Genomic DNA, 11,221 nt, shown 5'->3' with positions numbered 1-11,221 from the left:
GAACAGTCATGACTAATCTTACACAGATCCCTGAAGAGAGATGCAAGTGGACATTTGAGAACGAAAACCAACTCTTTGTTTACTGTGCATCTCACCTTTCATCTGCCCTTGTGTCTCCAAACTGATGCAGAGCCTTTGGGATGCTGTGCTGCAGGATGTGTCGGCGCTCACAGGCGGAGGCCTACTCCAGGAGCAGCAGGTGTACAGAAAAAAAATCTTTAATGATCTGCAGCTCCATCTCCTGGATTCCTCATTCTCTCTGTTCTGCTTGAGGGACACCACGGTCACCGTGTGGTTTATGAGACTTGGGCTAACATTTAAATTCAAGGAGAATCATTAGGGCGCTGCGAGAACACCTGTGGCTCACTTTGCTCACTGCTCTTTATGTTGGTGGGGTGAGGCATTCCTTTACCTTCCCAGCCACACTCATACTTCTTAGCTGATGTGTCTCAGTGGTTCAACATACCTGCCTGCAACGTAGAAACTGATTTACCAACCTGCATTGCACCACCACCACATATATGGTTTGGGGTCAGGCTTTGCCATGTGCTCCTTATATGCTCTTGTATGCCAGACTGTCATAAAATGCTGTGTGAGGCAAGGCAGGACAAGGCAAGGCAGAACTAAACTCAACAATAATTTAAAGATACCCAAAAAAGAATGTCAAAAAAAAAAAAAATCCCCAAACCTCCGACAAACTCAAAACTGACCATGACACAGACATAGCTGCCTTTACAAGAAAAAAATAGCACAGTGAAAAACAAGCGAAGAAGACTAATGTATCGGCACATATGAAAAGCAGCTGTTTTGTTAGTAGAACAAGATGATATTGCTGCATTACACACACACACACACACACACACACACACACACACACACACACACACACACACACACACACACGTCATAAGTGTGTGTGTGTGTGTGTTATATGTTCTCAAGATAAGTATTGTAAAAAAGGTGTGGTTCAGTATATGAACTCCATATTGAGTCTTCATCCTCACAGGGCTGGGTAATAACTGATAAAATGTTATCTAAGTTACACAATCAGAAGAAATAATGAGTAACTACAGTTACTACAGTTACTACAGTAACTGCAGTAACAGTAACAATACAGTACACTACAAGAACTGCTTGAATAATCTCTGATTATGTGGTTAGATTCAGAATAATTCTGATTATGTTCCAGTGTATATTGAAATTACTCCTTGAACTTTAATCATGCTAATAAAACCCATGCAGGCCACAGGTTGAACATGCAAATTCCATAACAGAAACTCCATGACTAGTCTGGTGGAACCTAACTAGAAAACTTGGAGTGCAATTCATATTTTAGAGTAATCTGACTCAGCCTCAGTTCTGCAATAACATCTTTTATTAAAGAAGCCATTAAACCAAACTTTAAAAAAAAATCTGTCTGGCGGAAGGCAGTCAGTCGGGTGGAGCCTGAGGAGAAATCTACAGCTTCATTGTTCTTGTGAAAAAGGAAATAACAATACCCCATCTCTTCTATGTTTTGTTGCATTATGAAGGCACCATTTTGTTGCTGTTCTCTTTTGTCTGACATGGAGCAATGCACCTAACTCTGAATATTTAGTACAGCCTGAAGGTTACAGCTGTGAAAACACCAATGCTGTCTGTTGGTGACATCACAGCAGGAACAAAGTGATGGGGACAAATTAGTAAAGAAGAAGAAGACTATAATTGTTTTGTTTGGTAATTTAGAGGTCAGAGGTCTGTGTTCCTTATATGCCTAAATTGGATTTTTGAGTGCTTTGATAGTTGGGGCTCCACAGATTCAAGATTCAAGATTCAAGGTTCTTTATTTGTCACATGCAAAGTCATACAAGTACAACACACAGTCAAATGTGTCCTGAACTGCTTCTTTGACTGTGCAAGACATTATAAAAAATAAGTACATTTAAATTAAAAATCTGGAAAATTCAAATTTAAATCTTACAAAAGTACAATGTGCGAATGGAATGTTAAAGTGCTTTGTGCCATATTAGTACAGCAGTGTATTGACAGAGCAATGAAAGTAGAGTAAACAAAGTGACCAGAGTAATGTAAACAGAGTATTTTAACAGGATAATTCAACAGAGTGACCAGAGTAACATAAATAGTAGTGAAGCAGTATGATCAGTGTAGCAGCGTGTGATGTAATAATAAATCAGATATGATATGAAACATGACAGTAAAAGTTCTGGGATGTGACAAGAATATGATATAAGGTCCTGTTTCTGTCACTTTTGGTGATGCTATGAGGGAAGTGGAAGTGGGAGCTCCTCTTGAGTCTCTCCCGTTTTTGCCCTGATAGTGTGGAAACTTCTGCCTGATTGCAGAAGTCGAAACAGTTCGTCACTGAGATGGGACGAGACCTGCAGCAGCGTCTTGAACACAGCTATTCCCACACCAGGATGTGATGTTCTGTGTGAGGATGCTCTCCACAGGGCCACAAGGGATCCAGAATTTAAAACATGCATAGGGAAAATACAGCTAAATGACCAAAGCCATCCTGCAAACCATCTCAATCTGGCCTCTGATATCCTTAAAGACAAACCCCAGCATTAGGATGGAATAAAACATTATTTTAGTTGAGGTGAACAACTCTACATAATAACAAAACGACCTACAGGGAGCAGGTCAGGCCTCTCACAGGTTTTTGCTATCGCAATAATTTGGATTTAAACACTACAAAAACCAAGGAAATGATTGTGGACTTCAAGAACTAGAGCAGGTAGATAATTTTAGGTTCCTTGGTGTTCACATTTAGGCTGACCTCATTTGAACCACACATAGATCTCCTGTCAGGCGGGGAAGGCCCAACTGAGGCTTTTGCTTCCTGAGGAAGCTAAAACACGCTCACCTCCCTCGCTACCTGCTGAGCAGCTTCTATCGTTCAAGAGCAGAGAGCCTTCTGACCTTCTGCTGCATGGTGTGGTTCGCCAGCTGCACAGCTGGTGAGGGCAGGTGGTGGTCAGCGCGACACCCCGACTCCAGTGGAAAGCCAGGTGTATAATAATGGATCACACCCACCCCGGACATCACTGATTCTTTGCCCTGCTCTCTGGGGAAAGATTCAGATTAATCAAATTCAGCAGCTCTTCTCAGTAAAAAGCACATTCTGTTTGATTCTATTCTATAATAGGTTGGCGCTGCTGCATCACTCATTTCCACCTGTGTGTGTTTCCTGTGATGAGCTACACTGAAAGCTTACAGAGAATTTAACCCAGTGAAGCCCGAACCATTAAATAATTACCAGAAAATTCAATTAAAAAAACAAAAAACAAAAAAATGGAGTGCTTATTTAAGAAATCCATACAAATATAATAAATAGACATAAGAAATATAAATAAACATATAAAAAATATATCAATTTGCATATATGAGTTTGTCATTTTATCATAAATTAAAAATCCTATAATTTTAGCTACATCTGGCAATCATGCAGTTCATTGCTCACATAAGTGCTGCATGTACCTGATCATCAGTTTTTTTTTAGGAAAAAAAGTCACAGTGAGGATGTAGCACTCTCAAAAACCCATGTATGTGGGTAGATTTTCTAATAGAACATCCTTGGTTTTTAAACAAGGACGTATTTGAATGTGAAATCCATAGTTTAGCATAATTCAACACCAGGTGCACCATATTTTAATTTAGTTATTAGAAGTGTGGTTCTTTGCTAAAGTGAAGATGTTCCTGGATTAATTCAAGTTTTGAGGTTCAAATCAGTCAAAAAAGAGAAGGTAATCCATCGTGTCCCTGCAGCTTTCGGCCTGAATGCTTACTTAACTGACCTTCCTCAGGCAGCTTTGCAATCGTTCACATGGTTCTCCTGCAGTTTGTTCACAGTTTGTTTCCTTGCCTCATGGCAGATCTTCTCCCTCGCAGCCGAGAAAGGCTTCACTTTTCTGAAGAGGAGGCACTTTATTTAAAAACCTAAATATTAAAGGTTTTGTGTGAAGTCATAGAAAGAAATAAAACAATTACATTCCTGCAGGAGCTGCGTTACTTAAGAGCAGGGAAACAGGTCCTGTGTTAACTATAAAACATTTGGCATTTATTTAAAGTGAACTGTCAGCAAACTGAGGCTACTGCTGGTTAATCTTTTTCACAGATAAAGTATTACCAGAGATAAAGAGCCTTTCATCTGGCGATTATTTCTTACTCTCAGCTCCAGGGTTGTGCAATTGTCTGTGGATATTAGAAAGTTGGCTGAATACAGAAAAGTAATTATTTGAAAACAGCTGTCGTCTAAGGTTTTTTTTCATTTTCTTTACTTTCATTCTGCCCGCATCTTTCACCCCAAGTATGGTGTTTTATGGTGGGATGGTTTAAAGTTTAACTACTTTGTGACGATCACACATCGAGACCTTGAGTGAGCCTTTTACCGTTCAACTCCTGCAGACCGTGGCACAGCGTGCAGCCTTCTGCTGAGACCCCGAGAGGAACTGAAGTAAGACAGGTGATTGATTCGTATCTGTGAAAGCAAAATGTTCAATCTAAATTCAAGAATGGGGCAGTTTTTAGTTTATTGAAGTTATTTTGTAAGTGAGGTGTGAAAACAGATGACAGCTTTGTATAACGTGTCAGTTTATACTGATGTACACCAATATTAAATGTGCTGTGCAGCTATTAATTTGCTTTCCTGTCACATTCTCTGGTTTTATTCGTGTAGTGGAGCTTTGCAGGCTACAATTTCCAATAAGTTTTTTCAGGGAAGTATTAGAAATGGATTCTCTTATGTCTCTTACTGTGGTTATGTTAATATTACACAGCGTTGGAAATCTTGTGCCACAGACTTATCAAATCTTCAAATTTTCTCCTCAAACTGGCATTACTGACCTCGATCAAATGGGAATACAGGATGAGTGTAGCTGTATAATGATGACTAAATTTCTAAATTATTTACCCAAGCCACTAGACATGATATTGTTTTAGTTTTCTTTCTGCTGAATTAATTTAATCTACAACCTCTTTATGTAACTGGTACATAGTTCAAACCTCACAGGTGCGAGCAGTCATGTTTGGTTACACATTGCACAACGTATGGTGTTAATATTACATATTTAAACCTGTATTGTATGTCTAGGATGTATAATTTCCTCAGTGTTTTGCATGTTCCTGCTGCTTTGTTTTAGATCAACATTGCAACTTTTAAAATACAAGCCAAGTCTTCTGAGGTATTAAAGAAATTATCTGTTGTGTTTGAGGAACAAAAATGAAAAAGAAGACAATTATTGTGGCGCTGACAATACTGCTGCTGGCAGCAGCTGCTACTTTTGTGGGCGTCTACTTTGGTGTGGGGAGAAGGGAGACAGGAAGTGAGAGGGGGTACTCTAAGGCAGCTGTGGCAGCAGACGCTGGACCATGTTCAGAGATCGGGAGGTAAGATCTGTCCACAAGATACTTCTGAAGGCACTGAAACAGATTCACCTAAATGCAGATGCATGTTGCATTTATTTCTCAGAGTCTGAGGATCTTAACTGTAAAACTTCCAGCACCTTCCCTTCCCACTTAATCTCCTTTTTTTTTAACCTCAGGGACATGCTGCTGAGAGGGGGCTCTGCTGTAGATGCTGCTATAGCTGCTTTTTTGTGTGCTGGACTGATGAATGCTCATAGTACTGGCATTGGAGGAGGACAGCTCTTCACCATCTATAATGCAAAGACTGGTACACCTTCCATCTTAAATGCATTTTACTTCAAATACTCTGTTCTTACACTTTCCCACTAACACAACAAACCCATAAAGCTTCCACGTCATCGGGCCCCTAAATGCTTTTCCTGATCTGCACAGGGAGAGTTGAGATCATTGAGGCCAGGGAGACGGCGCCACGCAATGCAACAGAAAACATGTTTGGGAACAGTACAGATCTATCCCAGAAAGGTAATGTTTAACCAGCACTATCTGACATGGCAACAAACTGAGGGAAGCTGATGACTTTGTGATTGTGATGGAGAAAAGGGTGATCAGTGTCAGAGTGTAATTTCTTAAAGATTTCTTTGTAAAATAAATAATTAAACAGTCCTTTAGATTAAAAAAATATTTTAAAAACCTCTAAAGAAATTCAGTGTACCAAAATAAATAAAGACTTCCCTGTGCCTGATCCTCATTGTTATTAGGAGGGTTGGCGATTGCTGTGCCAGGGGAGATTCGAGGTTACCAGTTGGCACACCAGCGACATGGAAAACTGCCTTGGAAAGATTTGTTTATGCCAAGCATTGAACTTGCAGAGAAAGGATTTCCTTTGGGAAAGGCACTTGCCTCAGCTCTGTCTAGTAATAAGCAAACCATCATGAATGACCCAACCTTGTGGTGAGAAGAAGGGAACTATACCTATAAAAACTGTGACATTATTTAGACAGTGACTAAAGCCATCGTAACTCATCTTCTCTTCTTTCAGTGAAGTTTTTTGCGGGGAGAAAAACGACGTCCTCAAAGAAAATGAAACTGTTAAATTTACCAAGCTCGCGGAAACCTATAGGAAAATAGCCGAAGAGGGTCCTGATGCTTTTTACAAGGGAGAATTGGCTCAGAAGCTTGTGGCAGATATCCAGGCAGCAGGTACTTTTTTTAATTTTACAAAGTATAAAACAGTTTTCACATATATAGAAATTCACCACCCTCAATAAGCAGACATTTTTTCAGTTCTCTTGTGCTGATAGTGGCAACTATCTTCCCAGTTTTGAATTAAATGGGTTAGTGTCAAAACCCAAAATGCAGATGAGTTGTAAACTCAAAATCACATATAGGGAAAAGAAATTCACCACCACTCAACATCAGGACTGAATTGATTTAAATACACTGAGTCTGGCAGAAGGAGAGCACAGCTGGGAGAAATCAGGACAGACAGTTCTCTTGTGCTGATAACTTGGCACAGTGGCAACTATCTTCCCAGTTTTAAACCATAGACAGAGGACTTAGAGTCAAGAGGGTTGCAGACAGACTTATCAGACCAGCAGTTTCTGCAGATAAGATCATGTTTCTGTACCTAGAAAACCCGATATACACAGTTTCCATAAATAGTCTTTATATTTAGTCTTTAAATAACTACCACATACACCTCTCTGCACATCTAATTTTCAGGATAAAGAGGATTTGTGCAAAGCAGCAGTTCTGTCCAAGTGTGCGTTCACAGTGTTTGTCAATCTGTGTTTAGGCGGCATCATCACAATGGAGGATCTGCAAGATTATACGCCTGTCTTGGATGAGAACCCTTTAAGGGTGAACGTGGGGGAGTACACCATGGTTGTTCCCAATGCCCCCGCTAGCGGCCCTGTGCTCTCGCTGATATTAAACATCTTGAGTGGTAAGCCTGTGCTTCGTCTCGCTGGGATAGAAAAGCATCTTGCCTTTGCACTACCAGTCAGTCTTACAGAGCACTGGTAATAAAAAGCACTTGACTGCTACCTAAGAGCAGCTGGAATGACGGGATAAAGCACAGATCTACCTTTGTGATGATTTTCAGTGAATTGTCAAAAAAACATCCCAACAATAAATTGGTGCTCCAGGTTGAAAATGTGGGATGTAAAGAGCTTTTATTTTATTGAAGTAGTGAGGATCCAAAGATAATTGTCTTTTATCTGAGCTGCCTTTTGTATAGCATGGACCAGTCAGTCTTGACAGAATAAGACTCAAATATTTGCAAGACACTGATCCACTGTAACTTTTCAGCACAGTGACATCTCTTTTCAGTTCAATAAAAGCACCTTTGACTTATTGCTACCTACTAGAGCAGCTGGAATGACGGGATAAAGCACACACACACACACACACACACACACACACACACACACACACACACACACACACACACACACACACACACACACACACACACACACACACTCATCTACCTTTGTGATGATTTCATTTGTGGGTAAGGCTGTGTTTTAAATGAGATTGTTGTATTTTCTGCAGGCTACAACTTCACCTCAGATAGCGTGGCAAGCACTGAGAAAAAGATCCTAACCTACCACCGCATGGTGGAGGCGTATCGTTTCGCTTACGCAAAGAGAACCATGCTCGGAGATCGGAGGTTTCTCAACATCACAGATGTAAGGTTATAGATTATACAATTAAAATCTCTGCTGAAAACAAATCTAAATATTAAAGGAGTTTTTGACATTACTTCTAAAATGAAATAAAGCAAACAAATTGAAAAAAACAATTGAAATTAATCCAAATTTGATGTTAGTCCTCCATGAGCTAGTGATTGTTCGACACTGTTTGAAAAGAGAAAAACAAAATTACCCTGGATATTCTGATTAAGGTAGAATTTTTAAAACCTGAGGACAGAATAATAGGAAACCTTTTTAGGTTTTGCATGTGTATAATTATAATATTTCTCCCCCAAAGCTCATCCAGAATATGACTTCACATTTGTATGCCGATGCCCTCCGTAAAAAGATTACTGATGAAACCACACATCACATGAACTACTACGAGCCGGAGTTTTATCTGCCTGAAAACTACGGGACCTCGCACCTCTCAGTAGTAGCTGAAGATGGAAGTGCTGTGGCTGCCACCAGCACTATCAACCGATAGTACGACTTCCTAACTGACCACTCATGAAGTTAATCACTCATGTGTGAACAACTTATGTGATGTCTTATTGGTTATTGTTTTTTTTTGCAGTTTGGGCTCCAAAGTTATGTCAGCATCAACAGGGATCATTCTCAACAATCAGATGGACGACTTCAGCTCGCCTGACATCACAAACAGCTTTGGTGTGCCTCCTTCACCGAACAACTTCATCAGGCCAGGTAAGGTTATGGCCACCATGCTCGTACAGACTGAGAACACACATAAGAGGGCCTCAAAACCAGCGACCGTGCAAGACAGATGAGCTTTTTAATAACAGACTGATTAGAAGTCATGCAGATGTCAGCATGGTTATTGCTGGTTACTGAATAATATTTTGTGTGCATGCACATGAATCTGCTCTGACTCAACATATCATTTTAAAAAGGGAAACGGCCAATGTCTTCAATGTGTCCAACAATCCTTTTTGACAAAAGCAACAAAGTGAAGATGGTGGTCGGAGCTTCAGGAGGAACACAAATTACCACCTCGGTGGCTCAGGTAAAATGCGTGCCGATACCTATGTAAAACGCTCATTTGTACACAATTAATATAGAAACTAATTATTGGTTTCTATTTAATACTTATTATCTAGGTGATTCTAAACACCCTGTTCTTCAACTATGATCTGAAAGAAGCTGTGTTAGATCCAAGGGTCCACAACCAGCTGAGTCCTAACGTCACTGTAGCGGAGCCTGGATTTGACAAAGTGAGTGTCACAAACAGTAAACAACAACTGGGCGGTGGTGTGGTGTGCAGGGGAACAATCTTTTATTCACAAGCCCGAGAAACGCTGTATAAACCAAAGAACTGGGAACACCTTGTTTAATTTTAGCTTCATGTGTAAAAGTAGTGTAACAATAGGGGAGGAAATGGTTGTAGGCTACTAGGTTGCGCTTGATGGTCTAATTTGTGGCATTTCACCTCTGTTCACAAAATTGAAGAGAAAACTTGTCAGGCTAGGCTGGAGCAGAATAGAAAAATTATAAAAAGGCTGTAACAAAACTGATATTTACTGAGTTTATAATATGGGAATGTGGTGGAGCTGAAAACTGGACTGCAAGCAGAAACATTTACAGATGATTTAATGATTCTAGAGCCAGACTTCCTTCTGTAATCAGATTACACAGAGAGGAGAAGAGGGGAGAGAGGAAGAGAAAACTGAAAAAAAGTAAAGTTTTAGGTGATATATTTGTACATCACAAATACAGTGCTTGACAAATTGATTTTTTTACAGCGTAATTTAATCCCACAGCTACTCTGAATTAGCAGTGTTGGCAACTACAAACCTTTATTTTTTTCTGCAACAGTTAATCCACTAATTGAAATTGTACTTTTAATGCAAAAGTATAATTACTGCTGTTCTGAATTTTCAAATTCAGTTTGAATTTCCATACATGAACTGAAAAAAATTGTTTTAGTAATTGAGTGTTATACTTAATTAATTTCAAACTTCTCACTGTCCAAAAAGGTAAAAAAACCCCACCCCTCAAACCAAAAAACCCTTTAAAATCTGCGTTTGTGTTTTTCTTAAAGCAGACACTGACTTCCTGGTCCAAAGCTCAATCATGTTTTATATGATTACATTTTTAACATTTTACATACTCGCTTTTATATGTTACCATTACATGTCTGGTGATTGTTGACCAGCACTCCAGTTCTCTTATCAAAAGTGCTCTTTACAAGTACCGTTTACAACTACTGTATAATGCAAAAAGTATTAAAATATATCTCTCTGCTGTCATGCAAAAACAGCAGTGTTAATGGACAAAAAACAGACAAAAAACAACCCCCCCCCCATGTTTACATGGCACACCCTAGAGTCTGTCTTCACTCATGCTTTGGTTTCCAGGATGTCCTGGACGGTTTGGCGAAGAAGAACCATGAAACAGAACTCCTCACATCGACGGGAGCCGTTGTGCAGGGAGTGCTGCGTCATGATGACAAGCTGTATGCTCAGTCCGATCCTCGCAAGGGGGGGTATGCAGCAGGATACTGAAGTCATAAACACACCTATGATTATGCAAAGATACTCTAGTTTTGTGAACCTTGACACCAGTGGGATAACCTCAAAGATTATAAAGTTAATAAAGATTCAGCAAACATGGGCGCTTGTCTTGGGCACCAGTTGTTTTTGTACTGATTGTACAAAAAAGCTAGTAGCAGCTGTACAAGCCTTTAACCAGTACAAGCTATACTTTAACACTGTACCTTGGCTGAGTCTGATGTCTTCTGAACTTCACATCATTCTAATGATCACATCAATCTAGTGAACAAAGTCTTTAAAAATTCAAAAGCCATTGAAAGAGTAGTTTAGCTGTTATCCTTTGTTATGTACTTTTTAAATTAAATTAAAGAAATTTAAATAGTAAAAACAAACAAAACTGTTCAGACACCCAGCGCACACGACTCAATCTATTTATGAAGCACAGATTAGTAGATATGTAAAGCAGTTTCCTGTTATTGTTTTGACACATGACATCCGCCAAACTGAAATCTGCTACTGTAATAAGAAACTGCAACATCTCAAACACCACACATAACACGTGCCAATGTCCAGGAATCCCAAGTTCATTGGCTTTTAATGACCTCATAAAAACATTACAGCTATTGCCGTCCATTTTCACCTCTCACT

General features: G+C 39.6%; 1 protein-coding gene across 1 annotated transcript; it reads left to right on the top strand.

The window, feature by feature from the left end:
* Positions 1-4,190: 4,190 nt before the first annotated feature.
* ggt1b (gamma-glutamyltransferase 1b) lies at positions 4,191-10,694 on the top strand. The gene is made up of 13 exons (XM_031742577.2): positions 4,191-4,456; positions 5,214-5,388; positions 5,544-5,674; positions 5,800-5,889; positions 6,126-6,318; positions 6,407-6,567; positions 7,163-7,312; positions 7,924-8,060; positions 8,362-8,549; positions 8,641-8,768; positions 8,975-9,087; positions 9,182-9,295; positions 10,439-10,694. Exons 2-13 carry the CDS (start codon positions 5,222-5,224, stop codon positions 10,583-10,585), a joined length of 1,719 nt encoding a protein of 572 aa, XP_031598437.1. The 5' UTR covers positions 4,191-4,456; positions 5,214-5,221; the 3' UTR covers positions 10,586-10,694.
* The last annotated feature ends 527 nt before the right edge of the window (positions 10,695-11,221 follow it).

Source organism: Oreochromis aureus, linkage group 7, assembly GCF_013358895.1.
Source record: "Oreochromis aureus strain Israel breed Guangdong linkage group 7, ZZ_aureus, whole genome shotgun sequence".
In the NCBI taxonomy this organism is placed as follows: Eukaryota; Metazoa; Chordata; class Actinopteri; order Cichliformes; family Cichlidae; genus Oreochromis; species Oreochromis aureus.
The sequence above is the reverse complement of the archived record's forward strand: the minus strand, read 5'-3'. Positions and strand labels throughout refer to the sequence as shown.